The sequence below is a fragment of the Globicephala melas genome, chromosome 4, assembly GCF_963455315.2.
Source record: "Globicephala melas chromosome 4, mGloMel1.2, whole genome shotgun sequence".
Lineage (NCBI taxonomy): Eukaryota > Metazoa > Chordata > Mammalia > Artiodactyla > Delphinidae > Globicephala > Globicephala melas.
Genome location: NC_083317.1, coordinates 59,076,229 through 59,104,022, shown reverse-complemented (window position 1 = coordinate 59,104,022; position 27,794 = coordinate 59,076,229). Strand labels below are relative to the sequence as shown.

General features: G+C 38.3%; 2 protein-coding genes across 2 annotated transcripts in view; one reads left to right on the top strand and one right to left on the bottom strand.

Moving 5' to 3' along the window:
- Positions 1-27,794, top strand: part of NEPRO (nucleolus and neural progenitor protein) — an 86,507-nt gene that overhangs the window by 14,169 nt on the left and 44,544 nt on the right. The gene's annotated exons all lie outside the window — the stretch shown is intronic.
- Positions 681-21,620, bottom strand: GTPBP8 (GTP binding protein 8). Its single transcript, XM_030836790.2, has 6 exons — positions 21,257-21,620; positions 19,352-19,450; positions 17,538-17,668; positions 16,435-16,534; positions 13,940-14,058; positions 681-8,639 (listed from the first exon to the last, which is right to left on the bottom strand). The coding sequence occupies exons 1-6, from the start codon at positions 21,590-21,592 to the stop codon at positions 8,549-8,551; spliced, it is 876 nt and encodes a 291-aa protein (XP_030692650.1). The 5' UTR covers positions 21,593-21,620; the 3' UTR covers positions 681-8,548.

Below are 27,794 nucleotides of genomic sequence, written 5' to 3'. Positions count from 1 at the left end.
AATGCCTATATTAAAAGTTACTTTAAAAATTTATTTTTGGCTGAATTCAGTCTTCGTTGTTGCTTGCAGGCTTTCTCTAGTTGTGGAGCACGGGCTCTAGGCACATGGGCTTCAGTAGTAGTGGTGCACGGGTTTAGCTGCTCCGCGGCAGGTGGGATCTTCCCGGACCAGGGCTCAAACCCGTGTACCCTGCATTGGCAGGCAGATTCTTAACCACTGCACCACCAGGGAAGCCCTTAAAAGTTTTTTTTTTTTTTTTTAATCTTAAATCACTGCTGATTAGAATAAACCACCACAACTAACTATAAAACTGAAAACATATCCAGAATTGAATTTTCTAAAAGAAGTCACAAAGCTGTTCTACAGAGTTAATTTTTTATCCAGTGCTATTGCTGTAACATTATAATATTCAGCTTCACTTTGAAAAGCTAAGCCACTTATATGAATAGGTCAGTAGCATCTTCATAAAAATATTTTCCATTAACATTAGTTCAAAGTAAGGCTTTGTCTTTCCATTCTGAATCTTTTTTTTTTAACATCTTTATTGGAGTATAATTGCTTTACAATGCTGTGTTAGTTTCTTTTTTATAACAAAGTGAATCAGTTATACATATACACATGTTCCCATATCTCTTCCCTCTTGCATCTCCCTCCATCCCACCCTCCCTATCCCACCCCTCTAGGTGGTCAGAAAGCACCGAGCTGATCTCCCTGTGCTATGCGGCTGCTTCCCACTAGCTATCTATTTTATGTTTGGTAGTGTATATATGTCCATGCAACTCTCCCACTCTGTGCCAGATTACCCTTCCCCCTCCCCGTATCCTCAAGTCCATTCTCTTGTAGGTCTGTGTCTTTATTCCCGTCTTGCGCCTAGGTTCTTCATGACCTTTTTTTTTTTTTTTTTTAGATTCCATATATATGTGTTAGCGTACGGTATTTGTCTTTCTCTTTCTTACTTCACTCTGTGTGACAGACTCTAGGTCCATCCACCTCACTACAAATAACTCAATTTTGTTTCTTTTTATGGCTGAGTAATATTCCATTGTATATATGTGCCACATCTTCTTTATCCATTCATCCGATGATGGAGACTTAGGTTGCTTCCATGTCCTGGCTATTGTAAATAGAGCTGCAATGAACATTTTGGTACATGACTCTTTTTGAATTATGGTTTTTTCAGGGCATATGCCCAGTAGTGGGATTGCTGGGTTGTATGGTAGTTCTAATTTTAGTTTTTTAAGGAACCTCCATACTGTTCTCCACAGTGGCTGTATCAAATTTACATTCCCACCAACAGTGCAAGAGTGTTCCATTTTCTCCACACTCTCTCCAGCATTTATTGTTTCTAGATTTTTTGATGATGGCCATTCTGATGGGTGTGAGATGATATCTCATTGTAGTTTTGATTTGCATTTCTCTAATGATTAATGATGTTGAGCATTCTTTCATGTGTTTCTTGGCAATCTGTATATCTTCTTTGGAGAAATGTCTATTTAGGTCTTCTGCCCATTTTTGGTTTGGGTTTTTTGTTGTTGTTGTTGAGCAGCATGAGCTGCTTGTAAATTTTGGAGATTAATCCTTTGTCAGTTGCTTCATTTGCAAATATCTTCTCCCATTCTGAGGGTTGTCTTTTCGTCTTGTTTATGGTTTCCCTTGCTGTGCAAAAGCTTTGAAGTTTCATTAGGTCCCATTGTTTATTTTTATTTCCATTTCTCTAGGAGGTGGGTCAAAAAGGATCTTGCTGTGAATTATGTCATAGTGTTCTGCCTATGTTTTCCTTAAGAGTTTGATACTGTCTGCCCTTACATTTAGGTGTATAATCCATTTTGAGTTTATTTCTGTGTATGGTGTCAGGGAGTGTTCTAATTTCATACTTTTACATGTACCTGTCCAGTTTTCCCAGCACCACTTACTGAAGAGGCTGTCCTTTCTCCACTGTATATTCTTGCCTCCTTTATCAAAGATAAGGTGACCATATGTGCGTGGGTTTATCTCTCGGCTTTCTATCCTGTTCCATTGATCTATATTTCTGTTTTTCTGCCAGTACTAAACTATCTTGATTACTGTAGCTTTGTAGTATAGTCTGAAGTCAGGGAGCCTGATTCCTCCAGCTCCGTTTTTTGTTCTCAAGATTGCTTTGGCTATTCGGGGTCTTTTGTGTTTCCATACAAATTGTGAAATTTTTTGTTCTCGTTCTGAGAAAAATGCCAGTGGTAGTTTGATAGGGATTGCATTGAATCTGTAGATTGCTTTGGGTAGTAGAGTCATTTTCACAATGTGATTCTTCCAATCCAAGAACATGGTATATCTCTCCACCTGTTTGTATAATCTTTAATTTCTTTCATCAGTGTCTTATAATTTTCTGCATACAGGTCTTTTGTTCCTTAGGTAGGTTTATTCCTAGAAATTTTATTCTTTTTGTTGCAATGGTAAAGGAGAGCATTTTCTTAACTTCACTTTCAGATTTCTCATCATTAGTGTATGGGAATGCAAGAGATTTCTGTGCATTAATTTTGTATCCTACTACTTTACCAAATTCATTGATTAGCTCTAGTAGCTTTCTGGTAGCATCTTTACGATTCTCTAGGTATAGTATCATGTCATCTGCAAACAGTGACAGCTTTACTTCTGCTTTTCTGATTTGGATTCATTTCTTTTTTTTCTCTGATTGCTGTCGCTAAAACTTCCAAAACTATGTTGAATAAGAGTGGTGAGAGTGGACAACCTTGTCTTGTTCCTGATCTTAGTGGAAATGGTTTGTTTTTCACCATTGAGGACGATGTTGGCTGTGGGTTTGTCATATATGGCCTTTATTATGTTGAGGAAAGTTCCCTCTATGCCTACTTTCTGCAGGGTTTTAATCATAAATGGGTGTTGAATTTTGCTGAAAGCTTTCTCAGCATCTATTGAGATGATCATATGGTTTTTCTCCTTCAATTTGTTAATATGGTGTATCATGTTGACTGATTTGCGTATATTGAAGAATCCTTGCACTCCTGGAACAAACCCCACTTGATCATGGTGTATGATCCTTTTAATGTGCTGTTGGATTATGTTTGCTAGTATTTTGTTGAGGATTTTTGCATCTATGTTCATCAGGGATATTGGCCTGTAGTTTTCTTTCTTTGTGACATCTTTGTCTGGTTTCGGTATCAGGGTGATGGTGGCCTCATAGAATGAGTTTGGGAGTGTTCCTCCCTCTGCTATATTTTAGAAGAGTTTGAGAAGGATAGGTGTTAGCTCTTCTCTAAATGTTTGATAGAATTCGCCTGTGAAGCTATCTGGTCCTGGGCTTTTGTTTGTTGCAAGATTTTTAATCACAGTTTCAATTCAGTGCCTGATTGGTCTGTTCATATTTTCTATTTCTTCCTGGTTCAGTCTCGGCAGGTTGTGCATTTCTAAGAATTTGTCCATTTCTTCCAGGTTGTCCATTTTATTGGCATAGAGTTGCTTGTAGTAATCTCTCATGTAGTAATCTCTCATGATCCATTTTATTGGCATAGAGTTGCTTGTAGTAATCGCTCATGATCCTTTGTATTTCTGCAGTGTCAGATCCTTTGTATTTCTGCAGTGTCTTTTTCATTTCTAATTCTATTGATTTGAGTCTTCTCCCTTTTTTTCTTGATGAGTCTGGCTAATGGTTTATCCATTTTATCTTCTCAAAGAACCAGCTTTTAGTTTTATGATCTTTGCTATCGTTTCCTTCATTTCTTTTTCATTTATTTCTGGTCTGATCTTTATGATTTCTTTCCTTCTACTAACTTCGGGGTTTTTTTGTTCTTCTTTCTCTAATTGCTTTAGGTGCAAGGTTAGGTTGTTTATTTGAGATGTTTCCTGTTTCTTAAGATAGGATTCTATTGCTGTAAACTTCCCTCTTAGCACTGCTTTTGCTGCATCTCATAGGTTTTGGGTTGTCATGTCTCCATTGTCATTTGTTTCTAGGTATTTTTTTATTTCCCCTTTGATTTCTTCAGTGATCACTTGGTTATTAAGTAGTGTATTGTTTAGCCTCCATGTGTTTGTATTTTTACAGATCTTTTCCTGTAATTGATATCTAGTCTCATAGCGTTGTGGTTGGAAAAGATACTTTATACGATTTCAATTTTCTTAAATTTACCAAGGCTTGATTTGTGCCCTAAGATATGATCTATCCTGGAGAATGTTCCATGAGCACTTGAGAAAAATGTGTATTGTTGTTTTTGGGTGGAATGTCCTATAAATATCAATTAAGTCCATCTTGGTTTGTTTTTGTTTTTGTTTTTTGGGGTTTTTTTTTTTGCTGTACGCGGGCCTCTCACTGTGGTGGCCTCTCCCGTTGCAGAGCACAGGCTCTGGACGCACAGGCTCAGCGGCCATGGCTCACAGGCCCAGCCGCTCCGCGGCATGGGGGATCCTCCTGGACCGGGGCATGAACCCATGTCCCCTGCATCAGCAGGCGGACTCCCAAGCACTGCGCCACCAGGGAAGTCCCCCATCTTGTTTAATGTATCATTTAAAGCTTGTGTTTCCTTATTTATTTACATTTTGGATGATCTGTCCATTGGTGAAAGTGGGGTGTTAAAGTCCCCTACTATGACTGTGTTACTGTCGATTTCCCCTTTTATGGCTGTTAGTATTTTCCTTATGTATTGTGGTGCTCCTATGTTGGGTGCATAAATATTTACAATTGTTATATCTTCTTGTTGGATCGATCCCTTGATCATTATGTAGTGTCCTTCTTTATCTCTTCTAATAGTCTTTATTTTAAAGTCTATTTTGTCTGATATGAGAATTGCTACTCCAGCTTTCTTTCAGTTTCCATTTGCATGGAATATCTTTGTCCATCCCCTTACTTTCAGTCTGTATGTGTCCCTAGGTCTGAAGTGGGTCTCTTATAGACAGCATATATATGGGTCTTGTTTTTGTATCCATTCAGCCAGTCTGTGTCTTTTGGTGGGAGCATTTAGTCCATTTACATTTAAGGTAATTATCGATATGTATGTTCCTATTCCCATTTTCTTAAATGTTTTGGGTTTGTCATTGTAGGTCTTTTCCTTCTCTTGTGTTTCCTGCCTAGAGAAGTTCCTTTAGCATTTGTTGTAAAGCTGGTTTGGTGGTGCTGAACTCTCTCAGCTTTTGCTTGTCTGTAAAGGTTTTAATTTCTCCATCAAATCTGAATGAGATCCTTGCTGGGTAATCTTGGTTGTAGGTTCTTCTCCTTCATCACTTTAAATATGTCCTGCCACTGCCTTCTGGCTTGCAGAGTTTCTGCTGAAAGATCAGCTGTTAACCTTATGGGGATTCCCTTGTGTGTTATTTGTTGTTTTTCCCTTGCTGATTTTAATGTTTTCATAAATATTTAATTTTTGATAGTTTGATTAATATGTGTCTTGGCATCTTTATCCTTGGATTTATCCTGTATGGGACTCTCTGTGCTTCCAGGACTTGATTAGCTATTTCCTTTCCCATATTAGAGAAGTTTTCAACTATAGTCTGTTCTAATGTTTTCTCAGTCCCTTTCTTTTTCTCTTCTTTTTCTGGGACCCGCATAATTCAAATGTTGGTGCATTTAATATTGGCCCAGAGGTCTCTGAGACTGTCCGCAGTTGTTTTCATTCTTTTTTCTTTATTCTGCTCTGCAGTAGTTATTTCCACTATTTTATCTTCCAGGTCACTTATCCGTTCTTCTGCCTCAGTTATTCTGCTATTGATCCCTTCTAGAGTATTTTTAATTTCACTTATTGTGTTGTTCATCCTTGCTTGTTTCCTCTTTAGTTATTCTAGGTTCTTGTTAAATGTTTCTTGTGTTTTCTCTATTCTATTTCCAAGATTTTGGATCATCTTTACTATCATTATTGTGAATTCTTTTTCAGGTAGACTGCCTATTTCCTCTTCATTTGTTAGGTCTGGTGTGTTTTTACCTTGCTCCTTCATCTGCTGTGTTTTTTTCTGTCTTATCATTTTGCTTATCTTACTGTGTTTGGGGTCTCCTTTTCACTGGCTGTAGGTTCGTAGTTCCCGTTGTTTTTGGTGTCTGTCACCAGTGGCTATGGTTGGTTCAGTGGGTTGTGTAGGCTTCCTGGTGGAGGGGACTAGTGCCTGTGTTCTGGTGGATGAGGCTGGATCTTGTCTTTCTGGTGGGCAGGTCCACGTCTGGTGGTGTGTTTTTGGGCGTCTGTGGCTTTATTGTGATTTTAGGCAGCCTCTCTGCTAATGGATGGGACTGTGTTCCTATTTTGCTAGTTGTTTGGCATAGGGTGCCCAGCACTGTAGCTTGCTGGTCGTTGAGTGAAGCTGGTTGTTGGTGTTGAGATGGAGATCTCTGGGAGATTTTCACCATTTGGTATTACGTGAAGCTGAGAGGTCTCTTGTGGACCAGTATCCTGAAGTTGGCTGTCCCACCCTGATGCCTGGCTGGAGCACCAAGAGCCTTTCATCCACACAGCTCAGAATAAAAGGGAGAAAAAAGAAAGGAAGGGAGGGAGGGAGGGAGGGAGGGAGGGGATAAAATAAAAGAAAGTAAGAAAAAATAAAATAAAAAATAATTATTAATAAAAAAAATTTTTAAAGTAAGAAACAAAAAACTACAGACAGACAGGACCCTAGGACAAATGGTGAAAGCAAAGCTATACAGACTAAGTCTCACACAGAAGCATACACATACACACTCACAAAAAGAAGAAAAGGGGAAAAAATAATATATCTTGCTCCCAAAGTCCACCTCCTCAATTTGGGATGATTCGTTGTCTGTTCAGGCATTCCACAGATGCAGGGTACATCAAGTTGATTGTGGAGCTTTAATCCACTGCTTCTAAGGCTGCTGGGAGAAATTTCCCTTTCTCTTCTTTGTTCGCACAGCTCCCGGGGCTCAGCTTTGGATTTGGACCCACCTCTGCATGTAGGTCACCTGAGGGCGTCTGTTCTTCGCTCAGACAGGATGGGGTTAAAGGAGCAGCTGAATTGGCGGCTCCAGCTCACTCAGGACAGGGGGGAGGAAGGGGTATGGATGCGGGGTGAGCGTGTGGTGGCAGAGGCCGGCGTGACGTTGCACCAGCCTGATGCGCCCCGTGTGTTCTCCCAGGGAAGCTGTCCCTGGATCACGGGACTCTGGCAGTGGCGGGCTGCACAGGCTCCCAGGAGGGGAGGTGTGGATAGTGACCTGTGCTTGCACACAGGCTTTTTGGTGGCTGCAGCCGAAGCCCCAGCTCCCAGCCCCCGCCTGCCCCAGTGGGTGAGCAGACAAGCCTCTTGGGCTGGTGAGTGCCGGTCGGCACCAATCCTCTGTGCGGGAATCTCTGCGCTTTGCCCTCCACACCCCTGTTGCTGCGCTCTCCTCTGCGGCTCCGAAGCTTCCCCCCTCCGCCACCCGCAGTCTCCCCCCATGAAGGGGCTTCCTAGTGTGTGGAAACCTTTCCTGCTTCACAGCTCCCTCCCACTGGTGCAGGTCCCGTCCCTATTCTTTTGTTTCTGTTTTTTCTTTTGCCCTACCCAGGTACATGGCGAGTCTCTTGCCTTTTGGGAGGTCTGAGGTCTTCTGCCAGCATTCAGTGGGTGTTCTATAGGAGCAGTTCCACGTGTAGACGTATTTCTGATGTATCTGTGGGGAGGAAGGTGATCTCCGCGTCTTACTCTTCCGCCATCTTCCTCCCTTCCTCCATTGTGCATCTTAATGAACCAATTATAAACTGTCCAATCAACTTTTTTCTCTTGTCCTTTGCAAATCACCTTCTCACCTAAAACTTCTTTTTGGTCTTTCATTAGATAAAATGTTACTTCCTCTATGACAGGATGTTTTCTGTGATAAATCTACCTGTGAATTTTGCTATATACTTGAGTTAGTTTTGCTTTACAAATACTTAGAATATGCAGATGTCCTTTTCACATTTTAATCTTCATAGCTTTTGAGGTAAGAGTTACAAAAGAAGTTCAGAGAACTCAAGTAATTTGCCCAATGTCCAACATGTAATAAATATTAGAACTGGAACTTGAATTCTGGTCTTCTGATTCTGAACCCTGTGAAGGTGACTGACCCCAGCCTGAAATAACTGGTACTTCCAGTATGGACTGACTCAAATTTTATGAAGAATAATTTTTTTTATATTCAAATAAGGTCTCTAAAAAAAGATAAGTTATAGCCATACATATAAGAATTTGTCTTCAACCTATCTATTAGTGCTTAGCAGAAAAGTAGCCCCTTTTTTACCTAGTCCATTGTAATATTTTAATAAAATATACATAATAGACATTCCTTTAAAAGACAAAAACCCAATAAATAATATGGCAAACCTTGTCTACACAGTAGGCAATAGACTTGCATTTTATGGACCTCTATATGCTCTTGTTTGTCAGTTTGTTAAAACAGGAAAAATGGCTGGTATCTCTTCTAATGAACAGCATAATTCAATCATGTATAAACCTTTCCCCCGCTGCAGGCACAAATTCATTCTTGCTTTGGGAATATGCAGGTTTTAAAGCTGAAGTGATCCTGCAAGTTACAGATACACAACATTTAAAACAATGTTGAAATTCTAAGTCTTTAACTTCAGTTGGCATAGACAATTTTGAATCTTCAGCTAAACTGGAAGCCATTAGTCTCCAGATTTCCTGTTATATTTGCTATAAAGCATCTCAAGAGATGGATTCCAGAATAGGTCACAGCACTGTGGAAAAAAAAGAAAAAAAGCAAAATCATTTTCTTCCTTACTTCAGAGGTAGTAACAGATCTGAATTCATCTAACTCAAAATCTGTTTACAGCCAGGTGCAGTGGCATGCGCCTGTAGGCCCAGCTACTCGGGAGGCTGAGGCAGGAGGATTGCCTGAGCCCAGGAGTTCTGGGCTGTAGTGCGCTATGCCAATCGGTTGTCCGCACTAAGTTCAGCATCAATATGGTGACCTCCCGGGAGTGGGGGACGACCAGGTTGCCTAAGGAGGGGTGAACTGGCCCAGGTCGGAAACGGAGCAGGTCAAAACTCCCGTGCTGATCAGTAGTGGGATCGTGCCTGTGAATAGCCATTGCACTCCAGCCTGGGCAACATAGTGAGACCCCAACTCTTAAAAAAAAAAAAAAAAAAAATCTGTTTACAAACTCTTGTGAGTTCCATGTATGAAACAGAATGTCTTAATCTGTCCTACTTTTCCTCTCTTCCCCCAGCCTCTTGAAGTATCCTAAATCTGGAGATCCACATTATCGGATCTATGTCCTTCATGATTCTAAAAATTTCACATCTACTGTTTTGCCTTTTATTTTCCAGACTAAAAGTGTTTTTCTGTTTGTTTTGTTTTGTTTTTTATTGCAGTATAATTGACACATAACACTATATTAGTTTCAGGGGTACAACAATTCGATATTTGTATATATTGCAAAATGATCACCACAATAAGTCTAGTTATATCCATCACCATTTATAGTTAAAAAATATTTTCTTTTCTTGTGATGAGGACTTTTAAGATCTTCTCTCTTAGCAACTTTCAAATATGCAATATAGTATTACTGTAGTCACCATACTGTACAATACATCATCCCCATGGCTTATTTTAGAACTAGAAGTTTGTACCTTCTGACCTTCACCCATTTCTCTTACCCCCAACCTCTACCTCTGGCAACCACCAATCTCTCCTCTGCATCTATGAGCTTGTTTTGTTGTTGTTTTAAATTCCACATATAAGTGAGATCACACAGTATTTGTCTTTCTCTGACTCATTTCCCTTAGCATAATGTTCTCCCAACCATGTTGTCGCAAATGGCAAGGTTTCCTTCTTTTTTGTGAATGAATAGTATTCCAGTTGTGTATACACAATGACCCTTCAACAACATGGGTTTGAATTCCATTTATATGTGGATTTTTTCTATGGTAAATACTACAGCATTACACCTGGTTGGCTGAATCCAGGGATTCGGAGAAAATGTGGATATAGTGGGTCGACTATAAGTTATACTTGGATTTTCGACTGGGCCAAGGGTCAGAGCCCCTAACCGCTAACACTGTTCAAGGGTCAACTGTATAATACCACATTTTCTTTATCCATTCATTCACCGAGGGGCACTTAGGTTGTTTCCATATCTTGGCTATTGAAAATAATGCTGTAACAAACATGGGAGTGCATATATCTTTTCGAATTAATGTTTTCATTTTCTTCAGATATATATCCAGGAGTGTATTCCTGGATCACATGGTAGTTCTATTTTCAGTTTTTTGAGGAATCTTAATACTGTTTTCCTTAGTGGTTGCACCAATTTACATTCCCACCAATAGTGCACAAGGATTCCCTTTTCTCCACATCCTTGCCAATACTTGTTATTTCTTGTCTTTTTGATAATAGCCATTCTAACAGATGTGAGTTAATATCTCACTGTGGTTTTGATTTGCATTTCCATAATGATTAGTGAGGATCTTTAGTGAGGATGATTAGAGGATCTTTTCATATACCTGTTAGCCATCTGTATGTTCTCTTTGGAAATATGTCTATTCAGATCCTCTGCCCATTTTTTAATCCGATTTTTTTTTTTTTTGCTATTGAGTTGTATGAGTTCTTTATATATTTTGGATATTAACCCCTTATCAGATATATGACTTGCAAATATTTTCTCCCATTCAGTAGGCTGACTTTTCATTTTGTTGATAATTTCCTTTGCTGTGCAGAAGCTTTTAGTTTAATGTAGTCCTATTTACTCATCTTTGCTTTTGTTGCCTTTGCTTTTGGAGTCAGATCCAAAAACTGATCACCTACACTGATGTCAAGGAACTTAGGGCCTGTTTTCTTCTAGGAGTTTTATGGTTTCAGGTCTTAACATATTCTTCTGCATGTGGCTGTCCAATTTTCCCAGCACCATTTATTGAAGAGACTGTCCTTTCCCCATTGTATATTCTTGGCTCCTTTGTAAATTAATTGCTCATATATGCATGGGTTTATTTCTGGGCTCTCTATTCTGTTCCACTGACCTATGTGTCTGTTTTTATGCCAATACCGTACTGTTTCATTACTATAGCTTTGTAACACAGTTTGAAATCAGGAAGTGTGATGCCTCCAGCTTTGTTCTTTCTTAAGGTTGCTTTGGCTATTTGCAGTCTTCTGTGGTTCCACACAGCTTTTAGGACTGTTAGTTCTATTTCTGTGAGAAATGCCATTGGAATATCTTCTGTTTTGCTTTTTATTTCCCAGACTAAAATTCTGATTTCTTTAATTTGTTCTTTTTGTCTCAAAGATTCAATTACCATGATAATGTAGACCTTTTATCATAATTTTTAAAAAAAAATCATCACCATTATTGTGTCTATTATTCGATCTATCTTACTGTATCCATCCATATCCTTTCATCCATTTATCAGCATGGAAATGAACACATGGTTTCTTGGGATATGTGGACTTTTATGGAGACACTATGACGTTTATGGATACATGTATGGTGTATACCTGTATATAACACAGGTAAAATATTTTCTGCTGTATTGCTAATTCTCTTTTTGATAAAGTACAGCATTTTAGACTTTTTGACCAAAGCTGCCTACTTGAGAACAGTGCATAATGATTCTCAGTTATAACTGAAGTTACACATGTACAGTTTACAGGAGCGATACAAGTTGGATAGTCCACACACTATGGCACCGTGAACTGATTTGCAACATTTCTGTCAACTCATATGATTTTCTTTGTCCTTAAGACTCAGTTCTCATTTGCTTTAAAACCACAGAAACAATTATATTGTGCCTACTTATATATTTCTTCCATACCATTTATAAAAACAGACTGATCCCAGAATCAATCTTTAGGGGTCTTTCACCAATTTTATTTCTCTACTCAGCTGGGGCAGAGTTCAGACATGAAGGTTAGCACTTAACTTTTGCCAGCAGGCTTAAAAGCCAAACCCTGTTGGACTACATGTCTACCCACACTTCCATCTTTCTCCTACCAAGATCATACAGGAAGATAAGGAAATAAAACCTGACTTACTTTATAATAATTATTCTGTGAGTAGGCCAAATCCTCTTTTGGAGGGATGTATTGGGACTTGGTCAAGCAAATAAAAGCAAGCAGTATAAATAACTCTATTTTCTGAATTGGGTTTTGAGAACTACAGAGTACAACCTGACAACTTCCTGTATGTTGTCACTGTGGTATGGTGAACATTGAAGTTCTTGAAAGCCAGCAGCCTCCTGCGTGTGTCTCAATTCTTAAGACCTTGAGTGCTGTGTGGCTTCTGCAGTGCCTTAGTCACTTAGTGATACAGTGGCAGTGATTCCAAGGTCATGCAGCAGAAAATGCTGGCACATCTAAAGAAGGGTACGCCTCTAAAAAGTACTGAGAATCTGATAGTTTGGGTTGTTGGCCTAACCCTGCCATTCACCGACTGACCTTTGGGAAGGAAAGAAACTAACATTTATTATGTGGCTAATGTGTGTATATCAGTCACAATGCATTTTATTTAATCCTTCTGTCATATTTTTTTACTCAGAAAATGAAATAAGTTGCTTTTCTAAAAGCTACTGCCAAGAAGTAGGGGAACCATGCAAAACCATGGCTGTCTGACCCTGAGGTCCATGCTTTTTTTTTTTTTTTCATGCTCTTTCTATTTCAGCAAATACCTCTCTGTAACTCACTTCACTTCTCCGACTTGTAATCGTATCTGTGAAACAGGGATGCTTACTTTGTGGATCAATTAAGTGTTTTGAATGATCTAGTGACATAACCTCCCCCAAGACCATCTGTTTTCAGATAGCTCTAGTTGTTCTTAATGTCAAGCCACAATCTAGCTCAATTGATCTGGTAGCATACAGCTTATAGCAGTGTGAGACTACTGTTTGATCATTCCCTTGTTTTGAACACTATAATTCTAATAAAGTAGCTCAAGAAAACATTGTCAGTTTTTCCCCAGTCCCACTATACTATTTAACTCAGCTTACAGTCAACTAAAACATTTTTTTTCAATAAATGCTGCTGTTAGGCCATAATTTGCCCATCTTATGTTTGTTTTGCCTTTTTAGAGGAAGTCTCACTTCCTTCTTATTAAATGTTTAAAAGAAACAGATATATTTCTATGCCAATGCTCAGGGCTCTAAGAAGAATTAGGATTTCATTCCTGCCCCTAGGAGTTTCCACTGTATATATGGGACACAGACAAATGAACAGGATAAATACTTGAATGTAAGACAAGGGGGAAAAACATTTTGTAGGAAAGAATGAAGATGGATTTAGACTGGCATGTTCATAATTACCAACAATTTGTGATCTGGATTTGTAGGAAGTAGAATGACTGTTTAGAGGACAGTTTCATATACAACTAAGTGTTACTTGGTTTCATTATTTTCTCATAGAAACTACAATAGTGTCAAAGAAGTTAGAGTCAGAAAATCACAGGGAAGTGGCACTGCATTTCTGCTAGTATATAGGTTACTTACTGTACCCAAACTGTACACTGAAAAGACAAACTCATGTTTCATTGCTAAACCACATCCAATATCTCAAAAATTGCTGCTCAGGAAATAACCATCCTGTCTGCTACTGATGCTTAATTCTAACTTATACGAAGCATTTCTTCTTTGCACATCGTCCTTTAAAAGGAAAATTCTTATCCTTCACAGCCTGAATGAGCTTTCTACCATAAAGATGAGTTGTTTTTCTTTAGAATTGAGAAAGAGATGGTAGTATCTTTATTATGGCTGTTGTTTAGGTGATTTAAAAAGTAAAAAGTTTTCACTTCTACTGTGGTCTAGGGTTGAAATAGGCTGAGGTAGAAAGATCATGAAGATACTACAGGGAAGATTTAGCAAGAATCTGCAGAAAAAAGAAAGAATAGAGGGAAGAAAAAAAGTGTTGATGGGTTGTACCAATAAATTATGGCTAAGTGCATAGTCTTCCAAACTCCTCTAATTTTAAGTGATACCTCAGATACACTGTTTTAATACTAAAGGTTGTTAGTACATAAAGCTATATGTTAGTACATAAAGACAATTCAACTCTTACCTTACAGGAAACAACTGAGGAAAACATCCTTGTGTTTTAGTGTCAACAAATTTCTGGATCTGAAGGACTTGTTTTAAAAGATGTCCCTTGGAAGATTTGTCAATTTTTGTCAATACCATCTGTAGGAAAACAAATATTTAAGCATTAGAAATAAAGTACAGGTGACCCTTGAACAACATGAGCTTGAATTGCAAAGGTCCACTTATATGCATATTTTTTCAATAGTAAATATTACAATATTACACGATCTGTGGTTGATTAAATCCACAGATGTGGAACTGCCAATATGGAGGAACCCCCAATAGGGAGGGGTGACTGTAAGTTACACTTGGATTTGTGACTGCAAGGAGGGTTGGCGCCCCTAACTCCCACACTGTTCAAGGGTCAACTGTTATTTCTTACTCTACAGTTTTATACATTTTAGTTACAAATTTCAGTAACAACTAGGTGACCTATGCAAGTTTCTTAATCTCTCTGTACTTGTTTCCTCATCTATAAAATAAAAGCAATACCTCCTAAAGGAGTTGCTGAGAAGATTAAATGAGTTAATGTATGCAATATATAAAGCATACACTATATATGTTTGCTGTTTCCAATGCTTTAACTACATAGGGCCATAATATCTTTGATTCAAGACCAGTGAAAAGCACCCTGGAGCCATGTTTGCAATTGCCATATGCCAAATGTTTCATACGATCACTATATATCTTATGGTCTAAGATACAGAAGTGAATATTATTAGGTTGATCCATATAAAACTGCCAACTTATAATCATTTTTGAACTACATAACTGTTCTGCCTTATATGTAAAATTTAAAGGAAAAATTAGAAATCAGGCTAGTTGTAGGTTGTAGCCACTAGAGTTATATTCCAAGCTATACCGATATATAGTTATATTCCAAGTAAGCCTAGATTCTACTAGGTTCAACAGTAAATACTTTGAATAATTTACTTACTCAATGACAATTATCAATACATACTAGAGGAAGGTCAATGCATGGATGATTACAAAATCAATTAAAAAGTAAAAGCTTGAGGGCTTCACTGGTGGCGCAGTGGTTGAGAGTCCACCTGCCGATGCAGGGGACACAGGTTTGTGCCCCGGTCTGGGAAGATCTCACATGCCGCAGAGCAGCTAGGCCCGTGAGCCATGGCCACTGGGCCTGTGTGTCCAGAGCCTGTGCTCCGCAACGGGAGAGGCCACAACAGTGAGAGGCCCACGTACCGCAAAAAAAAAAAAAGTGAAAGCTTAATGTATCTGTCAGAGGTTTTCCTAGGGAATTTCTATAAAATTAAATTTCCTGATTAATCATTTATGCTTTTCAGTTATAAAAAAATTAATGATTGTAAATCAACTATACTTCAATTAAAAAAATATTAACGGTAAAAAGAGTGAGAAGCAGAAAGTGAAAGTCTTCTTTCATAAAGGCAAATATTTAAAAGGAGACATAATTTCTCTATCACAACTTCTTTTCCAAAGAAGAAAGGTTAATATTTCCTTAAAGTTAAAACTGAGAAAAATATATGATTCCACAAAATGGTATCTATGATATCAAATTAGGAGTACTATCACTGTCACTTAATATAACCGGTTGCACAATATTTGGGCTTCTTTTTTTTTTACTACGTAGACTATGTTTATCAATCCTTTGGCTCCTCATAACCATAAATTATCTCTAATGTTTCACAGGGCTTTTGCAAACCCCAAGAATTCCATAACCCCAAGAATACAGAAAAGTTTCTGACTGGTAACATGGTTCGATTTGCATTAAACTCCAAAACCACTACATTTTAGTGGTTTTCTGACTTTTTTTTGAAACCAAATTATAGTCAGTGGGCTCTTTTCCTTAGAGAGGAACTTTAAGACTGCCATTTTATCTGGAAAACCTACAAAGCAAAATAAATGTGGATACCAACCTACCAATCTGTATTCCATTCTAGGGTAAACAACAGTAAGAACTGGTAATATATTCTCATAAGAAATTTTGTTTTCCTTAAGAATATAAACATCCTACTTATGTGTGCTGGAGCCTACAATATTCTTCTGATGTTCTTAAATTCCAGATTAGTTTAGCAAATTTTTCAGTTGCAGTTTTGTTTACATTCTGATAAGTACTATCTGCCAACATGCTGATAAGGAGCTACAAATGAGTCTTAGCAAATATTTATATTGTCATTTAAAAAAAAAGCAAAAAACAAAGAAATGCACTTAGGAACACTAAATGAACAGTTTAGAAAACTTCTACTTTGACTATAATTTTGAAAACTTAAAAGCTAGGAGAAGGAAAAAGGAATAAAAGTACCACAGAACTTATTTTAATATTAATGGCTGATAATTGAAAAGATTGTTTAAAAGGTACTCCTTTATCTTTTGAGGAGGCAAGACCTACTCTTTCATTAAAAAGATGTACACATGTGCACATGCACACACACACATAGACACACAGGGAACTTGTATTTCTAATTGCAACTATGATTCAAAAGAAATACTTACCACATAAGGTAATGCAAATTCTTCACACATTTCTATGGCAATGTTGTCTGTTTTCTGAATTCCAACAACACTATCCACTAACAAAAATGTTCTCATCAAACTATAAGAATGCAGAAAAGAAGATTAACGGCAATATAAAATATACTCATTCATTTCTTCCCCCCAACCTTCACTATACTAAGAAATTTTACTTTGAATAATTATCAATTCAAAATTTAAAAATTTCTTTAAGCAAAAGGAATTCTCAATTCACTATGAAGTCCATCCTACAGTCCAACAGGTCTCAATGTTTACATTCAGTAACTAAATTCATTAATATTAATTTATTTCAATAGCATATATTGAACATAAGATATTCTGCCTAGAACTGGATACAAAGATGAACGAGCCCCTTCCTCTAAGAGCTTGAACTCTAGTGGGAGAAAGAAACAGGAACCCAATGAACTATAAGTTACCATAAAAATGTCTAAATTTTCAAATATTACTTTAAGACTAACAGATAATAGAAACCAAACGTTATATTTTTCATTTTCTTTTGCAAGTATTTTATCTTAGTTTCTATGTAAAGCTACAACAAGCAAGATACTTGTAAACACTTTTTTATTCTTCAAAAGGTTAACATTAATTTTTCTATATATTGTGCAATGCTTGAAACATAGACCTGCTACTTGACTACCTATGGAGATTAAAAAAAGGTAGTATTTACAGAGGCTATGATGTCAGAAGTATTTTAAGGATAATCAGAATTTACTGAAGTTTATTTAAATCTGGTAAATACCACATTAACCAACATTTTTCATTTTTAAAAACAGCCAGCTTAGAGTTTGGTATAAAAAAATTAATAAAGTCTGCTGAATTACTATTGATAGTCTCAATTTAGGAAAACAATTGAAATTAAGTTTAAGCTAACTTACAGGAAAAAACTAAGCAGGCAGTATATACCTTGCTCCTAAATACTGTATTGTAGAATATTAAGGGAATAAAGTGGACTTTCTAAAAAAGTCATTTGATAAAACTGAAGTGTTCATCATGTGTAGAATGTCCTAGTCATGAGAACTTTGGGGGGTTCAACATAACAATTATAAGAAAAATGTTTTTCTTACTTCTTTCGTTCTTTTAGATAGGTTTCTACCATGTCAACAAAATCTTCAGGTGCTCTATAGCCATAACCTGGCATGTCCACCAATGTAAAATATTTTCCAACTTTGAAAAAATTCATTTTCTTTGTGTGGCCCTGATAAAGTAAATGGAAAAATAAAAGCTTTCTTAAAATATGTCCTTTATATATTTCATGACTCAAAATATTTTCTGTTCAATTAACAACTACTTATTAAAAGCATAAAAGTATTCTGTATATAACCCTATGCTGATGATGATACAGGAAAAGAAGACAGAAGACAAGTGGCTGGAGATAAGCTTAGATGATACTACTACTTCCCTCCAATTCATTTTTTAAAGAGAATCTATATGATTTAAGAACTTTAGATTCCATATTAGAAATAACGTAGGCAAAATATTTTCGAGTCTTTCCTACTTCATTAGCTCCCTCTCTGTGAAAAAGTTATACTGTTCTAAATAGTACGACTGCATTAGTCAATATTCTCTGATGAACAATATAACTCCACTTTAAAGAAGAATGAATTATGGCACAGATAGGTTAAATTAAATGCTTACTATCAGTCATACAAGTTTGCATAACACCTAGATGCAAAGCCTGATAGTTTATTATGCCTAGACTATAACTTTCCTAAAATCAAGATGTTTTGCATGTTTTATTAGTTGGGTTTAGTGCTTTCATTAAGCATTTTTTAAAAAGCATGTACAACTATAAAATGTGCAACTAAAACTGATGTAAAGATGATAAAAAGTGGTTTATTCATGTGGTTTCGTGTCCACGGACATTATTAATCAGAAAAGGAAAGATTAACACAAATAACTTTAAAAGTCAATTGTTTAGAACTTAGAAGAATTATTTTCAGAGGAAAGATTTTATAAATGATGCTTAGGTTCCCAGGCAGCTTAAGTGTCTACCTATAGGAAAATAATTTTAGAATTACAGATTAGGAATGTCAAGAATACATTTCTTCCATTGTCCTCTCCCAGCAGAAAGGGAACAACCCTACCTAGAAGTGAGAGTTTAGCTGGGGTATTTGGTGAGGCAGGGCAGGAGGAAGTAAAGCTAGGAGGGTTAACAAATGACTACAATTGTCAGGGATGGTATCAGGGAATCAACCATAGGAAAAACTGTGGAGCAAGAGAAGACCAGTGAAGCCTCAGGGAAGGGTTCCAGTGCAAGGCAACAGAGGCAGTGAGCACTGGGTTGGTGTGAACATTTTGCCAAGGATAGATAATAAGGTGAGGAAAACTGAGGTGAGTTTTGAGGAGAGGATATCTTAAATATTGGTAGAGTCTGCATTATTGAGAAGGAAGCAGAGGAAATGAGAAAATGACAGAAAGCTACTACAGCAGGCTGGCTGGGATATTAGGCACATAATTTGGCCCTGGGTAAACTGGGAATTGCCTGATGGGTGTATATATTTGAGTTAGCAAGGTATAAAAGATTACAGGAGGAAAAAATAATACACTTTAAAGCTGTTTTCTTTAAAATCAAAGTAGAAGCAGATGATCATTCTCAAAGAAGCAAATATAAAATGACACTAGAACAACTCTTTGGAAAAGACTGGACCAAGGAAGATTTCCCCAAGATACTGGCAAGACTACTAAAATAACTCCAGATACACTTCCTTTTCTTCAGAGAAACACACAGGCATTAATGAAATGTCTTACATTAATACTTGTGTGAAAGAAATCACTTTTCTAGGAACTTAGCAATGATGGTTTCTTCTACCCCCTCAACATTTATTATTCATCTTAGTCAATTCAGAGATAGTTAGATATATTTTAAATTTTAACATACCGGTTTTTTGGAGACTCTAACTTCAACCTCTGGGGCAAGTGAAAATAAAGCCTTTATTAGAGACGATTTTCCAACATTGCTTCTGCCTATAAAACACACCTTATACAAGCAAAAAGAAGATAATTGAGTACTAGTTTATATATATATTACTATATAATGTATTAGCTGCAAAAATCTGTGAATACTACTCAGTCTTGCCTAACCATAAAAAGTGGCTTATAGTTAGTCAAACCTCAAATTCTAATAGACAGCTACTATCTACTAAATGATTTCAATGTGGCAGGTACTGTTTTAAAAGCACTTAACATATTTTCTTATTTACTTTTTACAATATCTCCATGAGACTGATAATATTCGTATCCTCATTTTACAGGTGATAAAACTAGAGGTAGAGAGAGGTTAAATAACTGGCCCAAAATTATACAGCCAGAAAGTGAAGAAACTGGAATCTGAACTCAGGGCATCTACATCCAGAACCTGTGCTTTTAGTTACACTATGACACTCAAGAATATCTGCAACATTTATTAAGAATTCCATATTTATAAAGCTTTTTTTTTTTTTTTTTTTTTTTTTTTGCGGTATGCGGCCCTCTCACTGTTGCGGCCTCTCCCGTTGCGGAGCACAGGCTCCGGACGCGCAGGCTCAGCGGCCATGGCTCACGGGCCCAGCCGCTCCGCGGCATGTGGGATCTTCCCGGACCGGGGCACGAACCCGCGTCCCCTGCATCGGCAGGCGGACTCTCAACCACTGCGCCACCAGGGAAGACCCTACAAAGCTTTTTTTGAAGTTACAAACTAGACGTGTTTCAACAGAACTGGCTGTGTTTGGAACTCCATTTCCCCACAAACTCTCAAAGTACACCATAGCACCATTATAATTACTCCTTTCTCTTGACCTTTCTTGTTCCAATTAAGCTTTTCTCCTTTAGTCTGAATGTAGAAAGCAACAAAATATTTCTAATATTAACGATTAATACACATGGCTCGTCTTTTTAATACAGTATTGAAGAGGGTACATTTCCAATCAGTGCTTCTAAATGAGGGCAGTACCGCCCCCTGGGGTGTTTTAGAAATTTGTAAGGGCATTTTTGGTTATCAATAGGATTGGGTGGCATTTAGTGGGCAGGGGCCAGCAATGCTACACATTTTGCAAAACTGGGGTCAGTCCTTCAGAATGAATTGATTTGGGTCCTGCAAAAATTTCAAATGCTCTCCCAGATTAAATCCAATGATAATATACAGATAATAAAACTGAATTGAAAAGCCAATTACACAAAAAGTCCAATAATTTAGAAAATTGAAAATCGATGCTATCTCAAAATCATTAAGTGATTTATGTACTCTTAAATTATTACAGCAGTTCTAAATATATTAGCAGAAAAGTTTCAGTGCAGTGGTACCGTTATCACAAGTATGTAAGGAGGTCAGAGCCTTCATTTAACAGACAGAACAAAATAATAAACTGCAGGACATGAATAAAATGCACACTCACTGAATTTCACTTAAGTTGTTTTAAAAAATCTTATACATTATTGCCATCTATATATAAATTTTTTTTGCCACGATAGGAAATTTAGATTGGGTGAAAATTACGTACTGATAAGAATCACTTCATTTGTGAAACTCCTATACTTTTCATTTTCTTCACTTTGTCTAATTTGCCTCGGCATGTATTCTCTACTGCAATTAATTAGAAATAAAGATAAATGGTTAAGTTTTTAAACGCCTTTTAAAGTCTTTTATATTCACTACCAAAATAATTAAAACTATATCTGCTTACTTTGTTATAATAATGATATGCGTCCACAGAAAGCTAGTAAATCTCGCCGGTCTGCTGACAAGAAAGAGACGACAGCAAAATCCCAGCCCAAGTCCTCAGCACCCACATCCGGCTGCCGTTCTCACCTCCGGGCGGCGGAGGTCCGGGGCGTGGTCGAGACGCACGGCGGAGCTGAGGTACTCGATGCGGTTCCGCGAGGAAGCCGTGAAGACGCTCTCCGCCCTCGCGATGTCATCCAGGCTTGGGTTGAAGATTTTCAGGTGAAGGTCGGGCCTCGAGCCCGGGACGAAATGCCGCTCGAGTTCTTGCAGTGGGAACACGAGCTTCGTCAGCTGCTTGCTTGGCAGCCGTAGAACCTCCGTGAAGGCCTGGGACGTGCAGTAAGCTCGTCTTCCGCTCCCCAGCTCTGCCCCCATCGCAAACAGCCAGCCCACGTCAAACCACAGCCGGCGTGCTGCCATTTTCCTCTCCTAGAAGCCCCGCCTCGGGCCTTCGTTCCGAAGGTCTGAACTGCGTGTGCGTGACCCCGCTCCCGTTACGCCTGCTGGGAATTGTAGTCTCCGCTGGCCTCGCTGGTTCCCGCTTAAGCTCTTCGCGTACAGAGAGTCGGGGGCAGGTGTTACTTCGCAGGGGGAAAAAAGTTCGCTGGGTGCCTTTCACACTCTAGCCCTGACACCTGTGCCTTTGACTTGTATGTCGCTGTGGGGAGGCTGTTTAACGATTTTCAGAGGTGAAGAGACATATCTGGCTGTGTGAGCCTTGAGGCTCAAATGAAGAAGAAAACCTGTGCAGCTCTGGTGGGTTTCAGGCCAGTTTGCTCTTCACAGTTTCTGGTTGTCTCACGGACGTTAACGTTGTACAAATCACTAGGAAAAACACTTTCTCAACAATGAAAAGGGCTGGTGAGAAATGTAGTTGAAAAAGCGCCTGTTCATATTTCATTCAGCCTTCTCTACAGTTGCAGGAAATGTCATTAAATTTTAGAGATTTCTTACAGAATAAAATAAAAAAAACAGTTTGCACAAGTGTTCGAGTTGTTTCATTGAAGTTATGTAATGACATCTTATTTCAAAAGTTTCTTTTCAGAGCAATTCAAACCGATCACTGCTGGAATGGGAGATACAGGTATCATGACAAAATGAGTATCTGTAAGATATTCCTGCTTAAAAGACGATGGTCTTCTAAAACCTTAGCAGCAAACAGCATACCAATGTTAACGCACGGTCTTTTGAGCGATTCCCCAGGTTGTTCAGTGACTGATAAGGGCAATTCTTGAATTAATGTTACAGAAAAGTTAATGAACAGGACCAACGACTTGGAGAGTAGCCTGACCTACTGCCGGCCGGCTAATTTTTTGTTGATCTTTGCATTGGGCTTTGAGGCTTTCCTCCTTCCCCTAGTCTCTCTCCTCCAAAGAAAACACTTCATTGTAAACATCCAGACATTCTGGATATATATATTACCATGTATGTATTTTAACTCAAAATACTGTTCTAAAGCCTTTAAAATTTTTTAAACAATATATTTGGAAGTCTTTTTATATCAATACGTACCGACCTACATGATTTAAAAAAACAAACAAACAAACAAACCCTAAACTACCATAAAAACACAAAGTCCTCATTCACTCCAAGCACTAGTTAGATATGAGAGGGTGGCCTCTTCTCTTGTTATCATTGTTCCCATGTGGTTTTCACATTGTCATAGTAACATTTTCCTACATGATTGTTTTTAATGGAGGCATATTATTCCGTTTATATCTCCAGTGTCTTATTGATCACTAATTAGGTTTTGTTATTACAACAATGCTACAGTGAGCACTCATGAATAGATATCTTTGCACACTTGTGGAAGTAGGATAAATTCCTAGAAGAGGACTTGATAGGTGCATAAGGTGTGTGCACTTTTTTTGTTTTTAAAGAAGATGTTGGGGGTAGGAGTTTATTAATTAATTAATTAATTTTTGCTGTGTTGTGTCTTCGTTTCTGTGCGAGGGTTTTCTCTAGTTGTGGCAAGCGGGGGCCACTCTTCATCGCGGTGCACGGGCCTCTCACTAACGCAGCCTCTCTTGTTGCGGAGCACAGGCTCCAGACGCGCAGGCTCAGTAGTTGTGGCTCACAGGCCTAGTTGCTCCGCGGCATGTGGGATCCTCCCAGACCAGGGCTCGAACCCGTGTCCCCTGCATTGGCAGGCAGATTCTCAACCACTGCGCCACCAGGGAAGCCCAGGTGTGTGCACTTTTATTTTTCATATTTCTGTAGAAAAATCATCTTCTAAAGAAATTGCAACAAATTACTCCCTATAGCATCAAAACAGGCATTATAAAAGTAGGGTATTATAATGTTATATAATATTGCCATACATAGATGAAAAAATAAAAAAAACTATTTTTTGTTTTAGGTAATATTTTCCTGATTATTAAAGAAGATAAACATATTTTGAGATTTTGGTCATTTATATTTATTTTTGTAATCATGTTTTCTATTAGGTTATTCACTTAAAAAATTGATTTGTAATAACTGTTTCGTTATTGAGAATGTTGATCTCTTGTCTGTCATGTTTTAAAAATATTTTTCCCAACTTGTTTACTTTTGACTTTCTAATGGTACTTTTTTTTTTTTTTCTTTTTTTTTGCGGTACGCGGGCCTCTCATGTTGTGGCCTCTCCCGTTGCGGAGCACAGGCTCCGGATGCGCAGGCTCAGCGGCCATGGCTCACGGGCCCAGCCGCTCCGCGGCATGTGGGATCTTCCCGGACCGGGGCACGAACCCGTGTCCCCTGCGTCGGCAGGCGGACTCTCAACCACTGCGCCACCAGGGAAGCCCCATGTGCTATTTCATTTCTAACTTTGGGGTCCCAGGTGTGGAGATAAACCCGAGCATGAAGGACTTTTGCCAGTTCTTACAAGGGTTTGAGAGGTGTTCAGGGATTAATAGACATCACAGTACTCGTTTTGTAATCCTGCATGAGGCATTCATAGCTGTGAGGCCTGCTAGTCAGAGGGAAAAAGCTAGAAACTGGAGGAATTAGTGTAGGGGAAATAACTCTGTTGTGGAACTGCAAAGGAAATCATCGGGTACCCAGGGAATTGTCAAAGTCCAGGAAAATCAGGCCAAATCAGTATTGAAGGGAATCCAGTCTGGTGGATGAATGTTGTAATTGTATTATCTGTTTTCTGGCAATATTCTGCCTCTGACTGTAGGCAGCATCTTTGTTCCAGGTGGTCTGTCTGCATAAAGTAGTACCCTAGCTAACGGTTTTGGATTAGGAGTCAGGATCCTCCTGGATAGGCAGGGTGTCAGGGATACCATTCAGAATAGGATTTAAGTCCTAGTGGGAAAAAGGAGTGTGAATTAGGAAACCAAGCAGCTACTTAGTCATGCAGATTCCATAGACAAAACAAGGATGTGAGATAGGGCTTGAATTGATCTAAGGGCATCTTAGCACTCCTCCCAGAGAACTGTGGAAAACCCACACTTGGTTTAGTTCCACAGCACTGAGGTCAAGACATACTCACTAAGCTGTGGTACCCCAGGGAGGCTGATAAATGAGGACTGTATTCATGGACTGTACTGTTCTGTACTCCTGCCTGTATAATACTGTAGTGTACATTATCTAATACTGAGAGTGATTAGGCACCCCTGGTCAATTCCACCATTTGTTCATTCATCAAATATCCGTGCTAGGCACTGTACTAAGAGCTGGAGGTGTAAGACAGTAAATGAAACAAAAAAGTTTCTGTTCTCATATGTTATGGTCTTGAGACAGTAAGTAAAATAAGGGTATATTAGATAATGAAAAATGCTTAGGAAAAAGCTAAAGCTGGGTAGGGAGGTTAGATGTGTATGTGTGTAGAGATGCAGGAATGTTGCCATTTTAGTGTGATTTTCACTGATAAGGTGACTTTTGAGCGCAGATGTTAAGGAAGTGAGGGAATAACCATGTGATTATCTGGGGGAAGTATTCCAGGTGGAAGTGTGAAGGCTCAGAGACAGGAGTGTGTATGGCTTGTTTGAAGAATAGCAAGGAGGCCAATGTGGCCAGGATGGAGTAAAAAAAGGATGGATTCTGGCAGTGACTCTAGCCAGCTTTGGCTTCGATATAGACATTTGAAGTGAATGTATGCATAAGTTATTTTTAGCTGGTTGGCATCCCTTGTGTAGGGAGGAACCTCCTACATCCACTCTATGTGGTTCTAATAGGCCTATCAATTAAAGAACTCCACTCTTCTGGTCACAGGAGGTGGGATTTGGTTATACATTGTGTGTGTTATGACAATAACGATTACTTGGGTAATGTGCAGGTGATCGCAACCAAGCCAGTCATGATGTTAAAGTTGGACAGGCAGCTGGCTCTACCATTAAACCTTGTGTCATGATGTTGGAATGTGAGGCCTACACTCATGATGGCTGATGGCTATTCTTCACTGCTACATGAAGGATACCTATGGGGATTTAAGAGGGAATGAAGCTAACACAGAAAGAAAAACAGTATTGACAGGTGGGGATGGGAGGTGGCGTAACTCCTGATGACCTATGTTGAATCATGTTCTCTGTCCCTCTGCTGTCCAATCACACAAGTCAGTATGCTCCTCTCCTTGTTTACTGAAACTGATTTGACTTGGATTTGATGGCAGCCAAGAGTCCTGTTTAATAGAGCATTTTAAGATGATGTGTGGTTCCTTGTGTAAATTCAGAGCCCTCAGACTACCATGCAGGATAGCTGGAATGTCCTATGTAAATTTCAACCCTATTATAGAGGAGTCACGGTAAAGCGTTAGGGCTTAGATTGCCTGTGGCTGCAGGTTAAGCAGAGCCAAACTATTACCCTCCCTTCATGTAACAGCTGGACTTTAGGAGGCTTAAGAATTTTCCTTCCACTCAGGATATTTCCTCATCCAGTGGATATTCATGATCTTTGGTAAAGGTCAGTAATCTGGTTATGTTGTGAAAATCAGCAGAGTTCAGGATGTGTTTATAGTCATCCTTCTGAGAAAAAGTACCTTCTGTTTGACAGCTTAGGAGGTAGTTCACCACAAAGTTAACAAGATTTTGCTATTTAATATGATTTGGGAGGGCATTACATACTTTATATACACTCCTTAGAACCAGCTTTCATTGCTAAAACCTATCTGACCTAAATGCTATAGTTATACTGTCATGTTTATCTAATAAGAATGCAAGGAACATAGGTAGAACAGGGGTGGGATCTTACCATTAGGACAGGATCATCTCAATTATTCCTTCAGTGATGTCTGTCTCTATAACGAATTGCCATAGAATTCAGAGTGATCTCAATTTATGTCCAAGTTCTGTAAGTGTTAAATTTAGGGAATCCATCAAGACATGAAGAAGGAAAACATTGTAGGCAGAATCGGTAACATCAGAGAGTTAGCAAGCATAGAATACACATAGATTAACTCTCATCCTAGGCTAGAAATGGTTTGAAAGCTCTAACAGAAGCAAGGGCAGAGATTCTAGGAAAACGTAGAGAGAGGTAATGGATTAGGTCTCAGTGTCCAATTTACACAAGACCTTTTCCTACCATACTTTCCCCCTTGTTTTAAACAACAGTAATTAACGTTTATTGATTGCGTGCCATGCCAGGAATTGACCTGGGTGCCAGGAATCAGAAAAACGTGGTTATAATCTAATTTGGATCTCAAAGTCTTGTATTAGGAAGACACATTGTATGAATGAGAGGAACATGGAAGAGCTTTCCACGTGTAACTTAAATTGCTTGAATTGTAATAACTACTATCTGAGTGAATACTATAAACTAAAAATGCATTTAATTATACTTTTTAAATTTTTCTGTGCAACAGCTGATTAAAAAATTAAATTACATATCACCTAACATGTTGACACAAATTTACGGCACACATATGTAACATGATGTATGATTTGTCCACCTAATTTCCTAATTAGGTTATAAATTGTTATTCTTGAAATTTATTATTTGACCATCATTCAAGAAACAACAGAGACATAATTCTTATAATTCTCTTCCTTGGGAGCTCATCAATCACTTAGTTTCAGTTTATATTTCATTAATGTATCTTTAGAGAATATCTCTAACAGGTATTTTTTTTCCCTTCAGATAAGCTTTTTGAGCTTTCTTTTAAGGCTATGCCTCCTGTACTAACAGATTTCTAGAAAGATCTGGAGATTAAATGTCAGACCTTGATCACGTGTAGGAGGTGAGCTCTTAGAATGATTTGGGTTTGGAGGAGGAGGAGTGTAGAGCTTCACTTCCTTCAAGGTTGTTTTTCTCAATAAAGAGAAAAACACTTGTTTCACGTAGTCAGTTGTTCTCACTTGTAACTGTGTATTTGCTCTCTCTGCCATACTAGTGCTATTAAAATATTTAGAACTCTCTTCAACGTGTGTTTTTATATTATTCCGTTTTTATTTTTGCTGTTGTTGGAAAAAAGCATTTTGCTGTTCTCACAGATAATTCATTAACATTTAAATTCTTATTACCTATTAGGCAAGCTCATTTTGATGGGCAAGTTTACACTGTATCAATAGTATGCCTCTAATTTATATCTTCACTGCCTGACTGGAAGTGAATGGTGTGTTCTCTGGCACCCTGAATAGACGAGATGACATTCCAGAGGCAGAGATGTTGAGATATATTCAGGTTCTTTAACTCAATCACAGGT

Excerpts from the sequence above, each read along its gene's own strand:
- GTPBP8 (XM_030836790.2), bottom strand. The coding sequence starts at position 21,592 with ATGGCAGCACGCCGGCTGTGGTTTGACGTGGGCTGGCTGTTTGCGATG. Across the intron at positions 14,059-16,434 it reads AATTTGCATTACCTTATGTG|ATGGTATTGACAAAAATTGA; the intron begins GTAAGTATTTCT and ends GTTTTCCTACAG. Across the intron at positions 8,640-13,939 it reads CCTCAGTTGTTTCCTGTAAG|TGCTGTGACCTATTCTGGAA; the intron begins GTAAGAGTTGAA and ends TTTTTTCCACAG.